At 53.2% G+C, this 25,497-nt stretch overlaps 1 protein-coding gene across 2 annotated transcripts in view; it reads left to right on the top strand.

The window, feature by feature from the left end:
• The window catches only part of MAP2K3 (mitogen-activated protein kinase kinase 3), a 34,924-nt gene extending 9,658 nt beyond the window's left edge, over positions 1-25,266 (top strand). Inside the window, exons 1-13 of one of the 2 annotated variants that reach the window (XM_082314651.1) lie at positions 5,213-5,362; positions 10,527-10,559; positions 10,974-11,043; positions 12,932-12,980; positions 15,880-15,993; positions 16,487-16,606; positions 17,085-17,201; positions 17,361-17,412; positions 18,235-18,362; positions 19,005-19,082; positions 21,032-21,171; positions 21,987-22,032; positions 22,514-25,266. In XM_082314651.1, the coding sequence (XP_082170777.1) occupies positions 5,347-5,362; positions 10,527-10,559; positions 10,974-11,043; positions 12,932-12,980; positions 15,880-15,993; positions 16,487-16,606; positions 17,085-17,201; positions 17,361-17,412; positions 18,235-18,362; positions 19,005-19,082; positions 21,032-21,171; positions 21,987-22,032; positions 22,514-22,597 (1,047 nt within the window). In that variant the 5' untranslated portion in view covers positions 5,213-5,346 and the 3' untranslated portion in view covers positions 22,598-25,266. Of the gene's footprint in view, positions 1-5,212; positions 5,363-10,526; positions 10,560-10,973; positions 11,044-12,931; positions 12,981-15,879; positions 15,994-16,486; positions 16,607-17,084; positions 17,202-17,360; positions 17,413-18,234; positions 18,363-19,004; positions 19,083-21,031; positions 21,172-21,986; positions 22,033-22,513 lie in introns of those variants that run through there. The other variant, XM_082314650.1, reaches the window with a different exon arrangement.
• Positions 25,267-25,497: the final 231 nt, after the last annotated feature.

The raw sequence follows: 25,497 nt of genomic DNA, 5'->3' as shown, positions 1-25,497 counted from the left end.
GCTCTCTCGTGTGATGAGCGCATTTCATTTGTGTCTTCTGCTTGGTTCCCCGGAGCAGGGAGGGGACAGGGTGAGAGAGGCAGGGAAAAGGGATGGCACCAAAGATGCACCAAAAAGAGCAAAGAATTGGTGTGGGATAGCAGGAGACATAGGGAAGTGTACTGCAGCGCTCGCCTGCTGCTTTCCGTAAGCCGCTGGATCAGCACCCTGCTCCGAAAGAAATAATAGAAGGTTTTCCGTGCTCCTCCACCCTGGAGATGCGGTGCCGGGCCACCGCTGGAGATCGGAGGTTTTCCTCTGAAGATGCGCAGGCTTCGTCTTCCCGAGCCACGGTGGCATCCCTGGAGCATCCTGGGATGGTGGAGAAGCTCCTCTCTCCTGAGCCGTGCCTGGGCGATCCCTGGGTTCCTCTGTCTCAGCTGGGGAGAGCGTCTTGGCATGGATGTAATTGGGGAAAAACACGGTAAAAATAGCAGATGAGTTTGTTGGGTCTGTTAGGCATAAATGTGTGTGTTGGTTCAGGCAGGCAGAGTGTAGAGTTGGTCCTGCCTGTGCTGTGCTGCGGCTGGCCACGATGGACAGACCTGTTCTGACTCCTGGATCCCCCCAGCTGAGTTTGCGACATTTGTGGTGAGATAACAGACCTAAAGCATGTGAACTGTGCACGCTTGGTCCCGCGTCACCGGGAAGCAAGAAACAACAGGCTGCAGGATGTCCCCCTCCAGGTCCCGGAGGGTAACGTCACCGCGAACCATCGGAGCAGCTGCCTGCCCCGTTCTCCAGCGCAGATGCTGGTCTCGAGAAAGTCCTGCCTGAAGCCTCCGGGCCAGGGAAGCACCTGGGTTGGTCTCTTGTTTCTGCCTCTCTCCCGGAGCAAGCGGCTGCGGACATTGAGGCCTTCCTTTTTTTCTCCCTCCATAAATTCTGTTTTCAGAGCAGGTGCCTCCTCTGTCTTACATCATTTGCAGAGATTAAGTCACTCTATCCCTGCCCAAAATAAATTGGAGGGATGATGGTAGAAAGCTATTTTTTTTTTTTTTTAATTTAAGTATTGCATTAGAAGCAGATAGGGAATACTTTGCTCTCTTGCCAAGTTTACAGAGTTTTGGGGACACCTGGAAGTACTTGAATTGCACCAGTTTGGATAGGAGGAGAGTATTTGTTGACTCTGGAGTTGAGTTACAGCTGACAATTAAAAAGTCAAATGATTCTTTTCCTTTCCCAGAAAGAAGAAAAAACTAACTGTGTGCTTCCTGTCAAGCTGATCTATTCCAAAAATGATTTGAGTTTTCTCTTCCATCAGGAAGCTGTCACCAGCCGGTCACATCAAATTCCAAACAGGCTTTATTTTTTCATGGTTTCGCCTATGGGCTGAGAAATCAAAGGGAGGAGTGTTGCTCTGGGGAGGGCTGGGTACCTGCTGGCCGGGAGATGGGCGCAGGTGACAGTGGCTCTGCCTCTTCCTTTTTCTCTGCTTTTTTTTTTTTTTTTTTTTTAGCATGCTCTTTGCTTCTCTCTAAGCACCGTCTCCTTTGCCTTCTCCTAACAATTAAGGCGTTGGGGCTGGGATTGCTTCCAGACCTTTGTCTTGTGGTGGCACGCCAGCGTCTGCAGCTGAGCCGGTGCAGCCCGTGCTGGTCCCACGAGATGTCTTGTAGCCGTGGGTTTCACACTGGCCGTGCACGCTGTGGGCTGGTTGGACTTGTGGACTGCCCAGCTCCGTGGTTCCCGACAAGCTGTGGGTTGGGTTAATTACCCATCTCAAGCGTTTTCCCACCTTCGGTGGGTCCATGTGGCATTGCACTGCAGCTGAGCTTTGAGGAGGTGCTGCCTCTGCCGCTGCTTTTTTTGGGAGAAAACCCAGTTGGAACAATGGATGCAAAGGAGGCAGTCTCCAGCCCCGCAGAGGATGCTTTGCCTGCACCCCGGCTCAGCGTCTGCTCCAAAGAGGTGCCCCTGTGACCATAACCGCCTTCACACTGGGGTTTTGCACAAGCTCTGGTGCAAAGCAGCATGACTCTTGGCATGTATGTAGCGTGTCCTGTAATGGCATAGTGCAAATGCCAGCTAGCTGGTGCTTTTAAGCTTCCTAAAGAGACTCTGGTCTCTGCTCATGTGGGTTTCTTGGAGGGGAGCCTGTGTGCTCCATTGTCACAGGGCTGCAGGATAGCAAGCTGCCACCTGGGAACAAATCACAAAATCAAACGTTTTTTCCAGCCCTTGGGGTTATGCAGGTAACCTAAAAATACAGCTGGAATGTAACTGGGTGGTGACATCCTCCCGGAGCTGCCGGCAGAGCCGGCGCGGCTCGCGGTGGCGTTATCTGGCCGGTGCACGGAGGCCGGGTGTGGCTCCGAGCCCCAGAGGTGGCAGCACAAATGTCAGCCTCTGGCTGTTGGTAGCTTTGGCTAACGTGCCCGTCCCCAAATCCCTCGCTGGGTACCAGGAGGTCGCACCCTTCTCCCTTGCATCTATCTCCCCCTCACCCAGCCCTGGTGGCACCGTCAGTGTGACATCCCGCTCTGCCAGAGGAGACGAGCCCTGTGTGGTATCGGTGACTGATTGTTCCCAAGGGGAACGTCCGAGGGGATGAGAAAGATGACCCTGTTACCTTTCCAATCGGATTCGGTTCAAATGCTTTGTTTAAAAATAGAACTGCCGCAGAGTTTCCAGACTGTGGGTCCCGTGCATGGCTCAGGCACGCGGGGCTTTCCCATGGGACGTGCACCTCGTACGTGGAAAGGCAAGTGCATCCCGGGCTTGGGACAGTGGCTGTGTTACAGCCTTGGTCAGGGAAACTGCTGCGATTCCTGGTCGGACAGCGAGGTGCAGTGGGCATCGGGCAACACGGCGCTGGGACGGCGTGGCCGGCTGGTGTGTGGGCTTTTCTCTGATCAGCAGGAAAGGGGTATTCTGTGAAAATCACACCCCCCCCAGTTAGGCAGTAACTCTTCTTTCAGGGCAGGTGAAACGATTTAATTTTTTTCTCAACCCCAAACACACACCTATAAAAAGCTCCTTGCTGACCCTAAATGGGGCATTCCTTTTTTGCCGCTTTCATCAAAGTGGCTCTTCCCCGGTCCCCGGCTGCAATGGTGACCCAGCCTTAACCAAACCAGCCTCGGGAGATGCTGCCTTTCCGCAGGGGAATGGTAGGGAGAGGGGCCCGGAATTGGTAGGGCACTGTTTGAGTTCATTGCTGTTTTTAAGGGTGTGCTCTTCCACTTATTCAAGCGGCCCACTGGCAGGAGGCTGCTGGGAGCGATGGGAGCATGGCTGCCATCCCACCGGACCCGCGCCTTGTCCCTGGCTCTGCCCCAGCGTACCTGGACCTGCAGCAAGTGCCTTGACTTCTCCCTGTCGCAGGATTTGCTCCCCCGGCTTCCCTCAGCAGTTACGGGGTGATGTCCCAGCCCAGAGGCGTGGGGAGGCTTCCTTAACACCAGCAAAACACCCGATGCCTTTTGTTCGTCTGGGATTACCTGTAGTGTATAAAGAGCTGGATGATTAATGTCAAATGGTGTGCGTCTTTCAAGGCTGGGCAATTCCTACCATGTCGGCAAACTTTAGAAAGAGCTGCCAACGGTGAGACTTGAAAGGATACTTGGGCTTGGTTTTGGTTTTTTGGTGGTTTTTTTCCTCTTTTTGTTTGGGTTTTTTTTTTTTTTGGATGCTTTTGAGATGTCAGGACGCTCTGCTTTACACTGCCCCTGCTCCTTGGGCACTGAAACCTGACAGGACTAATTCAAAAGAAATCGTGTTTCCCGTCCCACCTGCTGGGTTAGGGACTTTCTGCTCCAAAGCAGCACTGACTTTGTGGGTGTCTGCAAAGATGCTTGGAGTGTCTTATGTCTGGGTCAGGGAATTAGCCATCAAGCCAGAGAGTTAATGACAGGAGGACAACGCAGCATCGTTCTCCCCAGGAGTGCTGGGGACGGGTGCCGGTGGCTCTTGGTGCTGTCTGCGATAGCAGCTCCTGCGTCAGCATCCTTTATGTGCTGATGATCTGTGCCTGAAACTATACCCTGAGATTGGAAATACGCCTGAGAAAATATCTTCCGCAGTCCTTCTGGGGCTTATATAAACACTATTTAAAATTAGAGTCACTCATTATGTTGGTATGTGCGTTTACCTTGACCTCTGACTTTTCTGCCTGCAAATGTGTATGGCCTGGCACAGCCTACAAGTTAGGGAATAGCTCGGGAGTGAACCAGAGGCATTATTTTCTGTAATTAGTTTAAGGTAAAGAAGCTGGTGCAGTATCCCCCCTCCAGGCTGACAGGGAAATCGAAAACAAAACTGCAGCCTGTCAAAGCCGAGTCTGGCTTTGATCACGAACATCAGTGCTGGCTTCTACTGGGCTGGTTTTGAGGGAAAGGAGAAGAGCAGCGATACTTTGCCACGGCTTTTCTTGCACATGTTTGCAGAGAAATGAATGATATTTTTTTTTTTTTTTTCCCCCACGCCTTCATCTCTCTCCCTTGCTATTTACTAGCTAAATCCATGCAGCAATTTATATTTTGCCACCAGAGATGCCGTCTCGGTTGTCACCCTGGAATAGCTGCTGAGCTCTGTGCCGGAATTGTCATGGAACAATATTTCTACTATTTGTTGTGGTAATAGTTGTTAGTGGCAAAGCAATTAGTGTGTCACCTGCAGCACAAAGAAATGTGACCTCTTTCTATCCTGGCACCCTCTCAGTGCCCGAACCAGCGAGCGTGGGCTTCCCTCTGCTCTGATGACTGGCTGATGCTGGGTGGCAGCAGGGCCATCCTCGAGCAAGGCTCGCTCTGGTGGGATGCCTGGGAAGGGGGATGGAGGAGGCAGGAGCGGGCTCTGCCTCTCTGCCTGCAGGCTGGGTTTGAATGATTTAATTTGTCGGAAGAAAACGCGTCCCACGGGGATGCACTGTAGCAATCCAGTGCTTCAATGGCTCCCGGAGCTGGAGCTGGCTCCCCCCCAGTTTCCTGTTGACGTCATCTGCTATTTCGCTGCTGCAGTTTTTACAACTGTTGAGCTTTCAAGGGTAATCGGAGCAGAGACCGGCCAACCTCAGCAGCTGCCGATGAGGGAACACGGCACTACCTTCCCTGTCTCCCGCCGCTTGCCTTTGCTGCTGCTCCCAAGCTCACACACCCCTGGGAGCCAGGGACGCTGGGCGAGGAGAGCTGCGTGAAGCTGGCGAGTGCTTTGGGCCATGCATTCCCACTGAAAATAATCATCGGTGGTTGCAAGAAGTGCCGTGTGCTGGATCCTGTGGGATTTTTTTCCCCTCCCTCCTCTAGCCCGCCCCCATCCCTCTCTTCTGCCAGGCGTGCCGGCACTGCTCTTCATTTCTGGGAAACCATGGACAAGAAGGAAGGTAGATGTTGCAATTTCCAAAACACGTGGTGGGGGAGAGCAAAGGGCTGATTCTGGTGCTAAAAGGCACCGTGTAACTTTTTTGGGTCAATCCATGTGGTTTTACTTCTTTCTCCTTGCTTGGGCGGGGGGTTGGTGTTTGCAGCTGGGGATCTATTTTTAAAGCACTGGAAACTTGCATGTTTTGTGTGGGGTTGAAACACTGGCATCTTAATTGTAAAAAAAAAAAAAAAAAAAAAAAAAAAGTAAAATCTAGCATGGCTAAAGGAAAATATTCGGAGGGTAAAGCTAGCTCCTGGCTCCAGTTTTGGTTGCATTCCCAGGACGCAGGGTTTTCCAGCAGCTCTTGCATGGTCGTCCCCTGATAAAAAGCCTGTTGCATCGGAAAGGCGGGTGTGCACGGTGGCCCCAGCAGTCAGGAGCTCTGATTCAGCGCAGGCTGGCACGTTGTTTTGGGGCTGCAAGGGGCTTTTTCTGAAGCGTGTTTTTTTCCTTCTCCTCACTTGCTTTTTTTGCAGAAGTGGCAAGCGTGGGGCAGCAATGACCTGCAAGAGCCCCTCTCTGCAGTGGGACCTTGGCAGGCTGATGAGTGACGGCTTTCGGCAGGTTGAGAGCCCTTTTTCCACTTCCACAGATAGCTTTTTTTCCACTCTCAACAGTGGAAAATAGCACAAAGTGTGCCTGTGAGGAGCTGGCTCTCATGACCAAAGCCATCAAATTCCCGTCTGCTTTGCACCTTGTCTCTAATTTCTTTCTTTTTTTTTCTTGATCTTTTTTTGTTCCAGCTCTTTCTTTGCAGCAGGGCTGGGACACACCCTCCAGCCTTCTGCCCCATCCATGGCACTTGACTCTCCTCCTTGGATAGAGGAGAACCGGGATGCATCCCAAACATTTTCGCCAGCACTAACAAAGCAGCGCAGCTCTGGAAGCAGCCTCCCATGCTGCAGCCATCCCCAGGACTTCACCTGGGGCTGGAACCAGAGCCCTGGGGAGGCAGCGGGGAGGTTTAATTTCAAAGGTCGGCTCAGGCAGATAGTTTTATTTACAGTTCTTTAGATTGTCCTGTTTGTTTCTCTCTGCCCACACCAGTGGAGTGGGAAGGATAAAGCTCCCGGGGAGAGGTGCAACTTAATAGGACTGAAGTCAATGGTGGAGACAAGGATTCGGATGTTGAATTAAGCAGTTCCAGGAAACGTCTGTGTCAGTTCTTAGCTGGTGGAGGTTATAGCATGAGAAAAAAAATTGTTAGGCTTTTTTTTTTTTCTTTAGGAGGAAATGGTTCCTTTCTTAGCATAAAGGATGCAGTTACGTGCCTGCACCATCACGTGGGTTACAATCTCATCCGCACCAGGAACTTCTGTCAGCTAATTTTCCCCTGCCCGGGTGCAAGGCGCTGTGCCGCATGCCCCCACGGCCAGCAGCCCCTTCCGCTGCCCGGAGCACCGCACCGGCAGTGCCCAGCCGTCCCGCGTGCTCAGGGCTGGCAGCAGAGCCCTGGGGCTCGCAAGGGTCACCAGGACATGTCCCCATGTTGCCTTGTCCCGCTGCTGCCTTTTTGCCCATGTGGAGGGATCTCTAGAGGGGAGCTGTGTTGCTCTGTGCTTGCAGCCACGCCTCTTGCAAGAGCCCTGGGAAATTAGCGTGTTTCCAGGATTTTGAGGTCACATAAACCGTTCTGCACATTATAGCAATTCCTCCTGCACTGACCCTACTGGGATCCCAAATGTGGGAGAGAGTGCCGAGGCCACTCTGGTGAGAAGGAGCTGACAGCCGCTGCCTGCGGGGGCTAAAAGCAAATGCTGCCCTGGGATGTACTCGGGACAGAAGGGCTTGAATTGCAAGGTCTTGTCATGCCCATCCCACTGCCTTTTTGTTCCTCGCATTTTATTCCCCCCCCTCCAGCCTTCCTCCACCCTCATTCGCCCTGAAACAGTGTGTGGGCTTTCCCTGGGGGGCTGCAGAGGCTCAGGAGCGAGGTCACCTCCCAGAGGGTGATGCAGCCAGCTCTGGGGCTTGCAGCAGGCAGCCCGGCAGCCTCCGGGTGCTTGGGGGGCGATCGCTGGGCTGTGCCCCGAGCAGGCTGTGCAGAGCTTCAGGGCAGGACTGCTGGTCTCTTTATTTTTTCTTTTTCTCCTCCCCCCCCCCTTTTTTTTTTCCGGGCTGTGCTCAAGGGGAAGCGGTGCCTGCCCACTCAACCTCTGCCCGGCCGGACCCATACTGCCGCTGTAAGCAGCAGGAGAAGCTTGCAGCAAGAAGCAAGAGTTCAGACCAGCCTGCAAGGTGTTGGAAAGCTCGTGGCAAATTTTGGGAGAGCCGTAACAGGCAAATCCAATCTCCACCTTGGCTCCCTCAGCTGCAGGGAAGCATCATGGCTGATTTTATGCCTGCAGGCATGGGCTGAGATGGGTTTTCCACTGGTGTAGGTGGCCCAGGCAGAGCCTGGGAGTGGTGGCAGAATATTTCCAGTTTAATCAGTGCTTTTTCAGGTTGGAGCTAGGAAATGCGTTTTGGGGCTAGGCATGACAAGGTGGGAAGGGGATTGTCACTGACCCTGGCAGTACGATGCTGGGAAGTGAAGGGCAGCGGTTTGGGGGTACCCCTGTTCTAGCAGAGTTCATGGGTCATGACTGATGCACAGGGATGTTAAATGGCTTTCCTGTATGGTGCAGAGGGTTTGTAATGGGGAATCTCCCCATCCCTCGCTGCCCCTCTAACCCATGCTTGCAAATCATCCTGCCTGCGAGCTTGTGCTCCACCAAAAAACGTGCCCTATTGATTCCTGAGCCCAGGCTGGGTGCTCCCAGCTCCCTCTGGCATGGCTCTTGCAGCCAGGGCTAAGGCAGGGCTGACGCCGCAGCCTGCAGGACGCCTGGCTTGGGGAGTGTGTGGACCCTGCTCCTGCTGCGTGAGTCACCATGCTGCAGCCAGCACTGCCAGGGGAGCCAGCGGCACAGAAGGCGCTTTGTGCCGGCTGCGGGATTACTATGGCAATTGGGGAGAGGGAGAGCAAACAGATTAAGCAAAATACCAGCTGGGATGGGGGGCATTTCAGGGCTTCTTGTAGAGGTAACTGCCTGGGGGGGGCTGCATGCAAACTGCTGTCTGTGTTTTGGAGCCGGTCATGGGGGAGAAACGGTCGGTGCAAGGCTCCTAGTCAGCAGCGAGCTAAATCCATCCCTCTGGATGGGATGGGATGTGTGCCCACGGTGAGCTCCTCAACTTGTCTGGGTGCAGAAGGACTCTGGGGACCCCAGTTCTTAGGTTCTGTTTTCGGCCCCCCTATGCCGAGTAGTGAGAGGCTGGGTGCGGGAAGGGGAGGCATTGCTGAACCCGTGGACGGCGTCTTTCCTTTGGTTCCGTTTTGTTTGCTCCCGTTGTTGCTCAACCAGGTATTTTGCAAAGTGTCATCAGTGGGCATGCTGGGCTATTGATAGTCTTCCTTCCAGCCCTGCTGCGTGGGTGATAGGGAGGGGAAACTTTGCAGGCTCATGAATTAGAAGCCGTGATTGCCATGACGTGGTCGTGTCTCTGGAGATGGTTTCCAGCCGAGTGGGATTGGTTTGAGGTGGAGTGGCTTGCTGGTTGGTTTCATTGAGCTGGCAGTTCACATCACTCCTGTAGCTTATGGGAGCTGCACTGGTCCCAGACCTTATGGGCCAGCTCTGATGCAGGAAAGGTGACAGATAAGATGGGGATATGGACTGATCCGTGCTGATTCCCTCAGCAGGAAGAGATGCTGCTGGTCCTGCGGTTGGGACCTTTGCGGTATTTTGCAGACTAGCTTTCACCTGCAGCCTCAGCAAGGTTTGCATTTGGGGAAGGACAGGGCTGGAAAAGTGGATTTCAGGCACCCGTCTTAGCTGAGGCATGTGGAGCTGGCGGGGGACAGGTATGGGGATGGGGGCTGTCTGTGCTGGGAGCATTCTGGACATGTATTGTCCTTCTGTCTCATTGCTGCGGGAGCTTTTGCACAGTGCTGCATCTCCTGCTGAAATCCCAGCTCTTCACCTCTCTCCTCCCTTCCCTGGCAGCCTTTGGAGTGCTGGACTTTGTCCGCACGCCTGTTCCCGGGAGCCAGGCAGGTAGGAGCCGTTTTGAAGGGCTGTCCAAGGCCACGCCGAGCTGTCAGCTCCCAGCCCGGTGCCTGGAGCACACCTTGCTGTTCGTGGTTTTTAATGCATCTTCCAGGTCTTTGCAGCCAGAAGTGCCTTTAGCTGCAAAGCACGGCTGCCCCCTTGTCTCTCTTGGGGGGATCAGGGCTTGGATACTCTCAGCTGTATCACTTCAGCCCCCATCCCAGCCCCTCATGGTCTGTTTATTTTCCCAGCAAGCTGGGGTAGGTGGGTGAGCTGTTTGCTGATGGAGGAACTGCTGGGGCTTCGGTGAGCAGCCTGGGGTCCATGGCACTGCAGGGAGCTGATTCTCAGCCCTGCGCAGGTCTCCTTTGCCTGTTGCTGCCTGCGGGCCCTCTGTGCTTGTTATCTCTTGTCCCTGTAGTTTCATCTGCAAGTGTTTTGGCCTGCCCTGGACCTGCCTGAACTCCGTTTCCCTCTGCAGTAGTGGGTTATGTTATCTCAGTGCTGTTTGGAGTTGGGGAGGAGTGGGAAGAAAGCACCCTCTCGCCAGCTGCTCCTCGTGGGGTCATGCCTTGTCTGGTGGCGTCTCGGCCTCTGCAAGCCTGGGTTTGCGGCCAGTTCACTACTGGCTCTTATAGTCAGCTCCTATCTGACTTTGCCCTGGTTTCCCTTCGTTTTGTGTGGGGTGTCCCCTCTCCTGCTGGGACTAACTCCTTGGTTTTGCTTGAGGTCTGATGGCTGTCACCCTCCATGCCAGATCTGACCCGGGCTGCAGAATGGGTCTGGCTCTTCCCAAGAAGGCCTGGGTGGAGGCCAGGCGGCTGCCGGGCAAGGAGGAGCCAGACGGGGAGCGTTTTTCGGGTGCCCTGTGCATCACTAATGGCATGGGGACCTCTTGTGGCTGGAGAAATGGGGACCAGGCCAGGCTTTGCTGGGCTGGGCTCTGGTAGCCCGTCTGCCTCCCTCTGCCTGCAGCGCAGCCGGGAGGGCTTGCCTTGGGCCATGTGTGGGACCGTGAGGGATACAGGGTTGGTACCCGGCGGGTCTGGAGCACGAAGGCTGAGCTGGTGTCTCTCTTCTCTCTTTCAGATTCCAAAGGATCCTTGGAGCCGCACAAACCGGGTAAGTGCCCAGCAGAAATCGCAGCTTTAACCCATCTCCTGAACATCAGCAATTAAAATCCCCAAGAAGAGGGGCCTGATAATGGCTGTGAAGGGTAAAGAGCGCTTTTGGGGTGCCTGAGGGGCACTGCAAGGCAGTGCTTGGCTGTGAGACTTGGAAAATGGTCTCTGTCAGTGCAGCCCTGGGTATTTCTGCAGGAAAGTGCTCAACAGGGACATTGAGAACCACTTGTGCTTCTGGCTCTTGCCTGAAATTTTGGGCAAATGGTCATGAGCACTGTGACCTTTCTGTCATCTTGCTGTAGCTGCACAGATCCAGGCCCTGCCTCCCCTACCTGGTGCCTGCAGGCAAGAGGATGCTTGAAGGAAGAAAAGTAAAAATGCCAGTTGCTTACATGTGCATCTTCTCTTCCAGTGAAAAGCAAGAAGAAACGGGAGCTGAGGATAACATGTGTCCCCATCAAACAGCCCGTTGCCAACACAACGTAAGTGCGTCTGCTGCTTTAAGCCAGCCAGCAGTTCTTTGGAGCTGGATTCAGCGCCATCTCAAGGGGAATGGCCCGTGAAGACTTCACAAAATCAGCATAGTTAATTTTTTTTCTCTTAAGCTCTGGCTTGTGGATGATGAGAAGGAATTACACACATATGCCGATCTGCATGCAGACATGTGCACAGCGTGTGCCTCTCTGGGAGGTGCCTGTTTGGTTTGAAATGGCTGAAAGGGAAAGGCTAGGAGACTTCTGGGAGACTCTTGTCAGTCTTTCTGCCACGGCTGTGCCGATGTCAAAGGGCAGAGACATGGTGGAGAGAGCAAATCTGCCCGAGGGAAGCAGAGGGGAAGGTGAAGAGAAGAGGTGGTGGCAGCTGGACCATGGCAGGAGCAGGGGGGTGAGGGTTAGGGGATGCTCTGCATGGCAGGGCATCCTCCCCCTGACCTGTGTGTCAGGGATAGTTTGAGTTGTTTGCAGCTCCTCGCCTTGGTGCAAGGAGGACACAGATATTTTGCGTTGTTGTGCTGCTTGATGCCGGGGGCCGGTGCACAGCAGTATCTCAGGGCACTGGAATTTCTCTCTGCCCTGTTTGCTTCTGGGGCTGATGCTTGTTATGCTGTGGGGGAGAGCCCACGGTAGTGGCGCTTGGTTTGACAAAGAGCAGACAGCTAAAATTCCTCTTCCATGGTCCTCTTCCAAAACACCTTGGGCTGCATCTCCACTGCTGAGCCTTGTTTGCTCCAGAAACCCTTTCTAGAGACCCTCCCACCTCCAGGAGAGCAGTGAAATCCCCAAAGGGGAAATATCACTACTGAAAATCCCAGGCAGATAGGGCAGATCTGCCAGAGGGGGAGCCAGGGGAACTCCCCCATTAATGCTGGGCAGCCTAGCATGCACACGCTGAGCCCTGCACGCAACAGCCACCTCCTTCTCCCACGGGTGCATCTGTCTCTGCTCCTATGGGTGTTTGAATTTCCCCTGGAGAAGGGGTCATGCCAAAGTTTGCAGGGTGCTTGCATGCCCAGAGTGTTCACGTAAAAGCTGGTGCAAGCTATCCACAACTCCTTTTCTCTGTGGTTTTCAAGCTGCAGTGCAAATATTTGCACAGTGCAAGGCTTTTGCTGTGAGCCTGAAGTACTTCCTTGAAGGTATAGATTGCTGTATTCCTCTGATTGGAATTGGGAGGCTAAACCAGTTGGGCAATCTTCACTCTTAGAAGGTCCCAGGGGATAGGGAGAGCAGAGAAGTGAGGCACGAGGGACAAAACACTTCTGTCGGCTCTAAAAGTACCGTGCTGCCCATAATGGGAAGTGGGCAGCGATGAGGAAAAAAGCCATAAAGGAAGACTTTCACCTGTGCAGTGTTGTGCAAAGTGTGACACTGAAGTACTGCCTTCCCTGCCTGCCACACTGCCTGAAACAGGCCTGCGAGTGTACATAAATGACTCACGGGTGAGGAATTACCTGTTGTTCCCTCGGCGTGTGTTTCAGGCTACGTGGCTGTCCGGTTACAACACCTGCCTGTCAAAACATGACAGCTGAGCTGCTCTGCCACAGAAACACCTTACCTTGTCGGTCTCGGTTCCTTGGGCTCCTGAGCAGGGATGGTTTCGTAGCCTGTTGGTTTGATGCATGTTTCACCTAGCTGAGTCTCTGGGGTTCTTGCTGGGTGCGTGCAGCAAGTGCCTCATGGGTGTGGGCTGAAGTGTTACTGGCACGATTAAAGCACTTGTGAGTGTTTGGAGGGGGCTGGTTTGAACCCACGACAACAAGGCACAGTGGAAAGCAGTGGCTGAAAGTACTCGAAGGAATGTGAAACCTGGCTCTGGCCAAGAGGGTTAATGAAGCTGGGCTTTCTCCTGACTCTCTCTCTTTTCTTGCAGGCCCCCGAGGAACTTGGACTCCAGAGCATTCATTACCATCGGAGATAAAGTACGTGTCAGTGTGGTTTATTTTTTGCTTGCTTCCAATTTTTGCCCCTTGTATGGGGAGTTTTATGGATCATGCCTGACAGCCTGTCAAATCAGATCCTGAGATTTCAGAGCCATCCCATGAAGAAAACAGTGCCGTCCTGGTGAAGCCTCATGGGATGCATCTTTGCAGGGATGAGACATCCCACAGCAGGACCTTCCCCTATGGAGCAATGGGGTGTCTGTGTGTATTTAGAGCAGTGACCATTGGGGAGCTGAACATGTCACCCTGCCTGCAAGAGGGCTCGTCTCTGAGCCTGTGCACTTGCTGGCTGGTCTCTCCTGCCTGCAGGCAGTCCCTGAAAGGCGGGTGGGTGTCAAAGGCTGGGTGTGCAGTTTTGTCTGTAGCGGGAGATGGCAGTGGTCCCTTGACAGCCCCACTGGCCACCTTGGTCTGAATGCACGGACCCATCCCATCTGCCCCAAATCAGTGTGGCCTCACCATGCTCTCTGGCTGCCCCAGACAAAGTCCCCTTTGTCCTGCTGACCCGCAGGGCTGTGTTACTGCTTGTGGCCCCAGAGAAGCTGGGCACAATGCTTCTCTCAGACTCTGCAAAGCCTCTTCTAGTGACCTGATGAAAAAGACTGCTAGAAATAGCCACTGTCTCTCTCTTATTTCATTCTCTTGTTATGGGCTCTCCTGGGGCTGCAGAAGGCTGTTTGCAAACGAGCTAAAAATACCATACATTGGATCAGCCCTATATCTAGCTGCTTACCTTCCAGGCTGGAAGGTGGTTTGGCTGATGGGCCTTGGTGCAAGGTTTTAGGGTTAGGGGACAGATAGGAGAGGAGAGAGGGGAGAGGAGAAGAAGCTTTGGCTGGGTCCAGGGAACAGCCCCGCTGCCTGTGCCATTTTCCGGCCATTGTGTTGTGTGTGTTAATAGCTTGGGGAGAGATGCTCTCTGTAACAGCCTGGGCATGCTTTCCTGCTCTGCCTGCACTGGTGTTTGCAGGAGGGGTCTGGTCCAGGTACTTTTGTAGCGACACAATGTGGGATGGAGGAAGAGGGCTTGGGCAGAAGGCCAGCTTTGGGTCGTGGGAGTGGATGATGACCTCGGGTCCATCAGATCCATGCAGGTGATGCCCTGTGTCGTCACTACTGACTCGAACCCCCCAGGGCACGGGGTGAGCAATGCTGGGGAGGGGAGCGCCAGCCCTCTGTTGGTGCGTTGCCTCTGTTGCTGGGCAGGGCGATGCTGGTTCCTGGAGTGTGCTGGGAACCGCCAGCTTCTGGGGAAGCCTTAGGGTAAATGGCGGGGGGGGGGGGGGGGGGGGGGGAGGGGAGGGGGGATGGGATGGGGACGACAAACAAACAACAAAAAACAATAACCTGGAACAACTGCAGAACATGTGTCCTGAAAAGCACCACCAGATCCTTCCTGGAGGCTCCTGCAGGAGCTGCAAGCCTGCACTGCTTCTCTGCCAGCTGCCCGGGGCGGCAGGGTGGGGGGTTGGATGCATCCCCATTAGCTCCGCTCTCCTCATTTCTGGATCCACCGTCCTGCCCAGGAAAGGGCCGGCACCTTCCTGTGCTGGGCAGTGCATAGCTCAGTGCTGAGCTCAAGCACGGACCTCTCTTGCTCCCTGCCTCGGCTGCCTGCCAGGCACATCTGGCTCAAATAAATGGAGCCGGGGCTGGCAGGAAGGTCCAGCGGACCTGGTCGCTGCTGGCTGTGCTGTGGCCAGCACCGAGAGGAGCTTGCTGGCCAGGAGCCCGACAGCCACATCTCCCAGCTTGGCTCCTTAATGCCAAAGGCTGTTTCCTCTCTGCTCTGGGTGTAGCTCGCAGGCACGGTATCCGGCGCTGTGCCGTGGATATTTCCCACCCTTGCTGCCTTTGTGGCTACTGGGGCAATTTGGCATCCTGGTATTATATTTTTTGTTCCCTGAGACCGGAGGAAAACTGGAGGCTGGATAAAGCCTGGCTAAAAGAAGGCCTGTGACTTATTAGGAGCAAAGAATGCAGTGTCTAAAAATAGCCCATGTCTCACTCAAACAGTTTGTGCCCTGCCCAGCAGAGCAGGCAATTACAGGGTAACATGTCTTTAGGGAAACTTGTTCGTGGGTTGCACAGGAGCTCGCTGGCTCCCTGCTGCGTGGGGCACTCGCTTGTCTGAGCACTGGCGACAGGTTTTTTGCAGCTTCAAGTGAGACTTATGTAGTTGCGCTTGCCTGAGCTCCTTTGTTGGTGCTAACTCACGTTTTAGCTTGCTGGCTGCTTTCTGATGGTGGGAGAAAGTATTGAAAGCAGGTAAAACCCATTTGAACTCCCTGATAATTAGGAATTGAGTTGCTGCATGCACCATCCTATTGAAGAGAGGCTTTCCACAGGTGGAGGTGTTATTAGACACGTAGGTGTGTTTGTGACCGATGATCTCTTGGTATGCGGGGCGAGGTGGGGGATCCCTGGCTGCGCACAGGGATTTGGAGCTGTGGCAGAGGCTCCTGACTGCTGCCTGTGTTGGCACAGGAGCTGTTAAAATCCTGCAAGTAGTTCAGCAACTGCAGAAATACCCTTGTGTGGGTAATCCCGAGCAGGCAGAAGAGGCACCAACCTTTGGTGCCCTTTCCAGTGGCAGCGTGCCCTGGCTTAAAGGATGAAAGTCCTGATCTCTAGCTGCAGAGGGGGAATTAAATGAGCCCTGGTGAGTACAGGGTGAGAGGGTTTGGGCTCTGATTCAACAGAGCAAAAAATATACACATCTTCTCTAAGTATGGTGCCTCTGGTATATATAGGAGCTGGTGGGGTTCTGTAGGTACCATCGTTTGGAAGTGCTCTGCGTGAATGAGCTGCAAGAGTTGGACCTCTGGTGATGTTCTTGGTGATAAGCGTGCCTGTGTCTGATTTCTGTCTCTGCAAGAACTTTGAGGTGGAAGCGGATGACCTGGTGGCAATTTCGGAGCTGGGCCGTGGGGCCTACGGCGTGGTGGAGAAAGTCCGGCATGCGCAGAGCGGCACCATCATGGCTGTGAAGGTGAGGACAGCTGCTTGCTGAGGGAGATGGAGGTTGGGAAATGCAGCTCCAAGGGAGGGGAGAGACTCTGCTGAACTCCACCAGTCGTACCAAATGGGGACAGACTTGTCTCAGTTTGGCAGCTTCTGGTATCCCCAGTGTGGCTTGCCTGTTGGAGGGTCTGTGCTGATACCAGCTGGACACTGTGGGGTTGATCAGCAGGCTCTGAAAGCCAGGCTTGGTGCCTGCAGTTAGTGCAAGGTTTGGATGTCAGAGTGTCTGTCCAGGCTGCTGGCCTGATCCTGCATCTGCTGACAAGCTTGCCAAGGGTTTGTCATTCATTAAGGTGCTGCCTGGAAGAGGGAATCCGGGCATCTCCTGGGGTGCTACTGGCCTCAAAATAAGCCCAAAACACTTGCCCTGGCCCCAGAACCACAGGTCCTCTGAGTCAGCCTGAGGGATAATGGTGTTATCCCACCTACATCAAACCCCTCTTCTTTCTTATTTGTCACAGAGGATTCGAGCGACTGTGAATACTCAGGAGCAGAAGAGGTTATTGATGGACTTGGACATCTCCATGAGGACCGTTGACTGCTTCTACACCGTCACCTTCTATGGAGCCCTATTCCGTGAGGTACTGAGCCGGTGGATGGCTGGTGGGCTGCACAGCACCTGGGGCCCCTGCGATTGCACCGAAGGCATTAAACTGTTCCAAACCACCTCTGCTTTCTTCAGCCCAGCTGGGCTGTTTGAGATGCTTCCATGACTTAAAGTCAAAGGCTTGCCTCCATCAGGCAGTGTTGAGTAGGTCCCATTCCTCACTTCATGGCAAGTGCCCAAGCATGTTGTCCGTGGCCTGGACTGGCTTTGGGGTAGACCCTCAAAGGGAGCCATCGCAGGTAGTTTTGGTAGTACTTGGACATCTGTGCCCATCACTATCAAGTGCAGAGCCCGTGTGCTGGTGGTGTGGCCAACAGTGGCTGTGTGGCAGGGACCTTGGCTTGCCCCATGTGGAAGGGGCGGTGTCTGTTTGTCCATCTGTCCCCACCTCTCCCTCCAGCTCTGGGGATTTCCAGGGGATTCCCTCTCAACTGCTTTCTCTCTATCTGCAGGGTGACGTGTGGATCTGCATGGAGCTCATGGACACCTCCCTAGATAAATTCTACAAGAAAGTACTGGAGAAGAAGAAAACCATCCCTGAAGACATTTTGGGGAAAATGGCTGTGTCTGTGAGTGCCTCTTGAGTTCTTATGTGGTTTTTTGTATCCCCTGAGCCCGTTGGAGGTCTCTGTTCGAGTCCACGGCATGTAGAAATGGGTGGTGTGTTTGCAGTGAAGGCTGGTGCTGCATTTGATTAACGGATACTCTTTCGCTGTGTTTGTTCCCAGATTGTACGAGCTCTGGAGCATCTGCACAGTAAACTGTCCGTAATCCATAGAGGTAGGTGCTGGATGGGGTTAGTGTGATGTGGCTGGAGATCTAGCCTTGAAATAAGTTATGTGAGGGCTCCTTCCCAGGAGATGCGTGGTGCATGCCTCTGGGATGCCTACAGTGGGGTCTAAAGGTACTTGGGACCATTGTGGACAGATCTAGATGCCCAAGGCCTATTCCTGAGATGTATCCTTCGTGCATCTGCTTGCATGATGTTGTTCTCATCCTCCTTTCCAGATGAAGAGTTGAATATAATAACTGAATTCCTCTCTACCTGTATTTTTGTGGGCATCTCTAGCTCTCCTGGAGTACAGAGATGCATCAAAGGCAATTCTTGGGGATAAAATCCCCTAGCCTTCCTGGCTGGGTAGTTTTAGCAAGGTGAGGGCTGAAGGAGACCTTGCAAATCACAGATGGGAATTGTAACGCTCAGGTCCTGTTCTTCATCCTGGCATAGGTCCTTGTGTAGTTGTGGACAGATCATGATGGGCATGAGACAGGCTGTCCTGAGAACTTGGTAGAGTTGAGCTTTTACAGCTGTGTTGGGCACGTAAATCTAAGGAGCTAGGGATTAACTCCTCAACATTTTATTTCAACCTTTTTACCTGCCTTGTTAGAGAGGAGGCCTGTTCTGCCTGGAGGCGCATGGTTATAGTTTTACTTGTGAACAACTTTTATTTCAATAAAAGACTAGTGGGGTTTTGTCTCCCTTCCCTTGTGTTAGGGCCTGCCTGCTCCCCTCCCGGGTGGGTGGGGAGTTTCCTGTCCTGTCTCAGGCTCTGTGATACCTCTGCAAAGGCCCAATCTGCTCTCTCATGTTCTCTCTCTTAGACGTGAAACCTTCCAATGTGCTGATCAACAAGGAGGGACATGTGAAAATGTGTGATTTTGGGATCAGCGGCTACTTGGTGGACTCGGTTGCAAAGACCATGGATGCTGGCTGCAAACCATACATGGCTGTAAGTGTGCTCGTGTGGGGTCAGAGCTGGCAGCCTTCATCTGCCTTCAGCCCTTACGTGAAGAGGCTGCTGCTTAGAAATCAGTCTTGGTTCACCTCTGTCCTGAGACAGAAACCACTTTAGAGTGCTCTGGGCTTCCTGACTCAGCAGAGTCCTCCAAGGACGTGATTACCCTCCCTGTAAGCCCTGCTGCCTGTGTTAATCCCGCAGCAGACTCTTCCTCTGCCACCTTCTGTTTGCAGAAGGGTAAAAGACTGGCTGGTGCTGGTTGGTGGTTGGAAGGGCTGCTCCTTGTTGGCTAGAAAATGCTGAGGCTTTTCTTGGCAGGATCATTTAATTTCATCCTCTCAAGTTGGTATGAATTTCCATTTGCCATCCGTGGCATCTCTGTGGGTAGCTTGTGCTCCTGGGGCAGGGATCATGCTGCAGGGATAGTACAAGTCTCACACAGGAGCTGGAGGGGAGAGTCTATGTGGGTTGTGTGGAGCAATCAGTGCTAGATTTAACCTCAGACCCTGCCTCCGTGGGGATGTGAGCCAGGGGAATCTACCCAACCTGAGTTTTGAGCCAGAGATTTGCTCTGTGGGGTTTGCACTGGGAAAACAAGACAGAGTTGTAATAACTTCCATTTTGCTGTTACAGCCAGAAAGAATAAACCCTGAGCTGAACCAGAAGGGCTACAACGTGAAGTCGGACGTCTGGAGCCTGGGGATCACAATGGTAACGCTGAGGGCTTGGACTGGCACCCTGCAGCCCTGGGGTTGGGATGGGGTCTGATCAGGAGGTGATCCATCTTCTGCCCCTTCTCTTTCCTCCTCTCCCTTCTTGCTGCTGGATCCTGGGGGTTACGTAAAGGCCCGTTATCCCCACGTAGTTCCCTTGTACCCCTCTGCTTGGTTTCACAGAGCTACTTGTGTACAGTGCCAGCTCCAGATAGCTCCAGTTAGCTCTAAACTATGTTGGTGTGGATGGCAGACTCCCAGGGGGCAATATCTGGATGACAGTGGGCTTAGGTAGGCATCCAAGAGCCTGGCTTTTAATTGCTCTGCAGTTCCCTATACGCTGGCTGGAGAGGTAGTCAGTGGAGCAGGATTTGCTGCGGCTGGGTCACAGCCTTCTTGCATGCACCCCCTCCCGTGTTAGCAAAGCCTTGCAGGAGGATTGGGGCGAGTTAGCCTGCGCTGCTGCAGCGAGAGGTGCTGTGCATGGTTTGCAGCAAGTCCTGCCTGCAGAGTAGCTCAGAGCAGCCAACAGGAAGGGGAAATACTTTCAGTTCCAAAATCGCAGCTGCTCAGGATGGTTTATCTACCTCCTGCAAGAAACGGATCTTGCAGAAAGCAGCTGAAATCTTCTGGCGCCAGAGGACAAAGGAAATCCCAGCTGTTGGCTCGAAGGGGATGCCGCCTGGGAATGCATCTCTCGCTTTCCAGGAGACTGTCTCTCTGCGGGTAGATTATTTTCAGGAATTTTTCCTGCACCCTGTTAGCTGTGGCTTGTTTTGGGTGCTGCATCCCTGCGTTTGTGTGTTCTGTACAGATCTCTTGGCAAATATTCTCTCTTTCCCAGCTAGTTTTGTCTGCAGTGCCAAACCCAAGCGCCTCTCCTTGATGTCCCCATGCCAGTGCAGAGCAGAACTGGGCTGGCTGGCTGGAAATGTAATCAGCTCCGGCTTTCCTCCTGAGATGCAGGAAGCTGTGGGGTGGGAGATTGCATGAATGACGAAATCTCTCAACCTTTCCAAAGTGGGATGGGAGAGGGGACCTTGCTGAATGCCTGCCAGCCTGCAGCTGAACAGAGCCCTGACCTGTTTGACTCCCTCTAATGTCTTCCTCCTGGGCTGGTTTCCTGGTTGGTTTTTTTTATTTATTTTATTTTTTTTTAATTTCTGAAGGGGTTTGATTTCAGACCGGCCAGTTTTAGGGCCATTGAGTTGCAGGGCTAATCCAGGCCTTTCCAGGCTGGTGGCTTCATTCAGTTTTCTGGCAGCAGAAGCTGAGCTCCCCAGGCCTGAGCAGGCAGGGATCCCTGGCTCTGCCCCGCATCCTTTCAGGTTTCTCATTCCTCCCGTTCCATCCCATCCTGTCCCACCCTGCCAGGCAGCTCTGGAGGTCCTGCTGCCTGTCTCGAGATGGGAGCTGACCCTTGGCATGAGGCAACTGCCCAAGAACTATGACGGGCTTTTTCCTGCTTGAGTGGATGACAGAGCAGAGGTGACTTGTAGGAAGGACCTGGTAATGGAGGTGATTTGGCAAAGATCTTCTTAAGTGATGTTGTAGCACTTGGTTTTTCTTGAGTTTGTGGATGTTTTTTCTGTCTAGCTTATACAGCACTAGTCTGAAGCCCAGAGGCTAGCTTATGGAGAGCAAAGCACTTTGGAAGCTGGTGCAGAAATGGCGTGCTGTTATTATTATCTTTTCAAATAATCCCACATATCTTTGGCGGCTTCCTGTAAATGCATTAATATGCTGAGCCAGCCTTGAAAGGAAGTATTTTTGGCCTCTGGGTCTTTGTATTTAAAAAAAAAAGTGGTATGACCCAAATTGAAAATGGTTTGTAAGGAAAGAGGTTTTTCATTTTGAATCTAGAGCTGGCTGCAGAGGCTGAGGTAGGCAGGCTATGTGGGGTTGCGCTCGTCTTGGTGTCTCATGTCGGCCTGTCTCCATTCTCAGATCGAGCTGGCCATTCTTCGCTTCCCGTACGAGTCCTGGGGGACCCCCTTCCAACAGCTCAAGCAAGTGGTGGAGGAGCCTTCGCCCCAGCTGCCCGCTGATCGCTTCTCCAAGGAGTTTGTGGACTTCACAGCACAGTGGTGAGTGTCTGGCAGGGACTGGTGGCTTCTCCCAGCCTGGCTGAAGAGGAGCTCTGATCCGTGGGGGTTGGAGCAAAGCGTGGGGCTGGGTTTGTCGTCCTTTTGGAGCCCATTTCTCCCCACCTCGCTGTACCGAGGCTGGTGCTCGGCCATGGCAGGAAGCGCTGCCCAAACTGGTATTGCTCTTGGCCTGACTCACCCAGGCTGGTTGGAAGGCACAGAGGTTTCTCTTCCCCTTTTGCAGTTGTTGCTGCTGAAATTCCGGTGGTTTCTGGCAAAGCAGCAATGAAACGAGAACGAACGCCTGGCAGCGTCTGGGTGCCTCTGGGTGAAAGCTGATTTGTGGTTTTGTGGGTACTGCATACAGCAGCTGCTCCTCTCGGGGTGTTCCTCTGCTCCCTGTGTGCTGCTTGGAGCTTCCAGGCAGGGGTGAGCCCACCGAGGCAAGGCTCGAATGAGCCTTGAGATGATCTGCCCACCGCATAGATGGTGGGAAACCATCCCTCTCCTCCCCGTTTGTTGTGGTCTGTGTGGACAAATGAGGCTGTGCAGGGCAGACTGCAGCAAGCTGCTTGGCTTGTGCTTTTTTGTGGCAAAACACCTTGAGGTGGCCTTTCCCAGTTACCTGCCTGGCTGCTTTGCTGGTAGTTTGAACCTGCGTGGCCAAGGAGGGAGAGGAATGGGTGCTGCCCATGAGAAGGATGTCATGGTTGGAAAGGGGAGATCCCTTGTGATAGACCACATGCAGCAAAAAAAAAAAAAAAAAAAAAAAAAAAAGATTTTACAGCCTTTTTCTCCCATTTTTTGTCTTCCAGCTTAAGGAAGAACCCTGCTGAGCGAATGAACTATTTAGAACTTATGGTAAGTGTGAAGCTATTTCTGCTGGTTTTTATTGCAACGCGTTTCAAAAGTCAAATGAATGGTCCAGCAGGTCCTAGGAAAATGGGACAACAGGACATGTGGGTGATTTTTTCAGGCACGGAGTGGGATGGGTGTAGTGTGTGTAAGGTGGAAGGGTGTGTTGATTTCACGGGTGTTAAGGTCAAGGTTTCTAGGTGTTTTCTTCCTCTGTCTTATCTGCTCTTGGCAAGTTTAGACCTCAAATGGTGGTAGTACAGCTGCCAAGGTGGGCTGTCCTGCTGGGGTTGAACCTAGAAATGCCAAACCTGAAAGCGCTAGTTAAACTTTAAGCTAAAGGATGGTGTCTGTGGGAGCCCGGGGAGGAGGTTGGTGTCCACTTCTCCCCCAGCACCTCGCCAGCTGCCTGACATCCCCTAGGGACTGCTCTTGGGTGTGTCTGTCCTTGGGAGTTAGCTGATGTTGTCTTTGGTCTTGTTGGCAGGAACACCCTTTCTTTACCTTGCACGACACCAAAGAGACTGACATGGCCTCCTTCGTGACAGAGATCCTCGGGGAGGACTCCTAACTCAAACCTCACGGCTTTGTGCAGTCCCCTCCATCCTGGCTTCCCCACAGAAGAGCGAATGAGGACTCGAGTTAATGGTGGTTTGCACAAATCGCACTTCCCCAACCCATGGGCATCTCTGGCCCCATCTGGCCTCGCAATCTCTTTTCTCTTTGCCCTGTAAACGAAATCCCCCAGGATGAACCTTTTGAAGCCAACAACTTTCCAACTAAGCCACGGAGACTGAAGGCTTGGGAGTTCTCCGCTGATGCCAGCGTATCCCTCCTGGGGAGAGGACTGTGCCGGTTGGCGCCTGAGCGAGGCCGGGGCAGAGGGTGCCAGAGGGCATCTCCCCTCCCTAGCAGCCTGGTGCGCAGCGCAGGGGGGTTGTGTTTCTTTGCTGCTTGGGGAAGGCAGAGAGAAAAAATGCTGCTGCACTTGCCCCAGTCTTCTCCCCTGCCTGCCCAAAGCCCCTTCCCTGGAGTCTGGTCTCGCTCACCTTCCCTTTGTGCCTGGCTCTCTGCCCTCGGGAGCCTACGTAGCTTTTTAGGGGGCTGTGGGGCTCCCTGGGCACGCCGCTGTTCACACCAGAGGATGTTTTAATGCCTGGCTCAACATCTTAATGACCCTTCGAGGCAGCACCAGACCGGGCGTCCCCCTCCCTCAATCGATACACTGCTCCCTTGGGGGGAAAAAAAAGAAAAGCATTTTTTGATGAGCCCACCTTGATGCAAGCTGCGACCCACGCTCTCCCCACATCTGCCCATAGGACTTCATCCAGCACACAGTGCTCCCTTCCCCAGACGGGCACGGGGGATGGAACGACCAGCAGGGCTCCGGGCGCTGCCTCTCTCCCTTCCAGCCCTGGGCTGGGAGGGCGCATCCTCCCCTCTGGGCATCTAACGCCTTTCGCAGCCCCTGCCTCCGCCTTCCCTGGCTCCTGGAGAAGACGTTGCTCCATCTCCCTTCCAACCTGGAGCTCATGTAAGACCTTGCACTGTGACACCCGCTTGTTTCGGAGGCCGTACTTGCACCCCTCGTGTCCCAAACTGCCTTTGAACCCTCCAGCTGCCCGCTGAGGTGTCAGTCGAGATCGAAACCCCAGTGACTCACACGGGGGCTGCCGACAGTTGTACATTTTATGTCTATATATAATGGACTTTGTAACATGTTTCCTAGATTTAATCTAACTTGCTATAAATTAAAGCCCTTCTGTGTGGGAGGAGGGAGAAGCAGTTCCTTCTCCACTAACAAATCCACTGTGAAAACCTGATGTGTTTCTCCACTCTCCCAGCCTGAGCACTCTGCAAGGAGCTACGGGAGCAAAAGGGATTTCTGTCTTCTACTGTATATGATCACAGGATAAACGCACCGGCTGTGGATTTCGTTGGGTTTTTTAATAGATTGAGTTTTCAGAGGGATTTTTTTTCTTTTCTAATACATATTTGTGTGTGTGTGCAATATATATATTATATATTTTTAAATCCATGATGAATGTGTGAATGTCTGTGGCCAGCAGATTTGGTGAAATAAATGACTAGCATTTTTTTGGCGAAATTTGGGGTGGTGGGGAAGGGGTCACTAGAAGACAGCCTGGCCTAAGACTTTAAAAAAAAAAAAAAAAAATCTATTTTTTAACTGAATCTTTTAAAAACATTTTTCCTGAAATTCATGCCCTGGAGGTCTGGATTTCAGGGTGCATTTCCAGCGTTCAGGGTCCCTCACCTAAAGAAGAATGGCTTCCCCTTAAATTCCTTGCTCCCCACTCCTGCAGCCCGGGGTTTGAAGTGGCGCTGGGCACCAGGGCTGCTTGACACCATCTATTCCCATGAGCTGCTCCTGGGGGAAGCTGTGCTGGGGCATCGTGCAGCAGCGCTTCCCCACACGCCCCGGTCACTGCTCTGATCCCCTTCCCCGAGTTGACAAATGCCAAGAAAACCAGCCCAGGCCGAGCTGGACAAACCCTTTGGTTTGACCCTGAACCCACACTCCACCTCTTTGTGTAAAAGAAGAAAGTGATTGATGGTCTCCACGTCTCCCTCCTCGGTCCCGCTCTGCAAACCACCCGACGCTCTCTGGGAGCACCAGTGCCCTTTCCCGCTCGGTTTGATGGCTTTGCAGCTGAGATGTACAATTGTTTGGTTTTGTTTTTTTGTTTTTTGTTTCTTTTTTTTTTTCATAGTTGGTTACTTTGGATTGTTTTTTGTTTTGATGTTGAGCTTTTGTTTTTTCCCTTCTCTGCTTGTTTTGACTCCTTTCCCCTTCCTTTATCTCACCCTTTTTTGGTGCTTTGGGGAATGGTGATTTTTTTGTCCTCCTGGATAAAGTCCTGATTCCCATATTTTTGGGAAAGGGAGCATCTGCCCTTTCAGACACCAGGGAGATGCCTCTGGGGTGGACTTGGGACCTGTGGATGAAGCAGAGCAGAGGCAAACACAATACCTCCATGTGGCATCTGCTCTGCTTCATTTGGCACGGGCCGTACCTGTCCCTCTTCACATCCCACACTTTCCTGCCCTGCTGTGTCCCCTCTGCCGTGGCAGGGGGAATGGCAGCCCTGGGGGGAACCAGCTTGGCTCTAAGGTGGACGAGGATTTTGCCTCGCAGCAGAAGCCCCTCCAGCCTTGTATTTTTGAGAACGGTCTGTACCCATTAAACCCAGTCATTGTTTTCAATAAAATTCACCCTGAAACCCGCTTCTTGTTGCTTCTTCTGTTACTGTTTGAGCATCAGCCTTGGTCTGGTCACACCAAGGGTGGGTCCGCAGCACCCCAGGATGGGGTCCTGCCACCATCGTGCTTTGTCCTCCTACCGTGGGGTAACGCTGGTCCCCATCCGGGGGTTGTACGAGCAGCACCCCCGCGTCCCCCCGGGAGGGCTACCGGGGCCACCCAGGACTCCGCTTCCCCCCGGCCGGGCCG

Source organism: Platalea leucorodia (genome assembly GCF_965183815.1).
Source record: "Platalea leucorodia genome assembly, chromosome: 5".
Taxonomy (NCBI): Eukaryota; Metazoa; Chordata; class Aves; order Pelecaniformes; family Threskiornithidae; genus Platalea; species Platalea leucorodia.
Note: the sequence above shows the minus strand (reverse complement) of the source record. Positions and strands in the feature narration are given on the sequence as shown.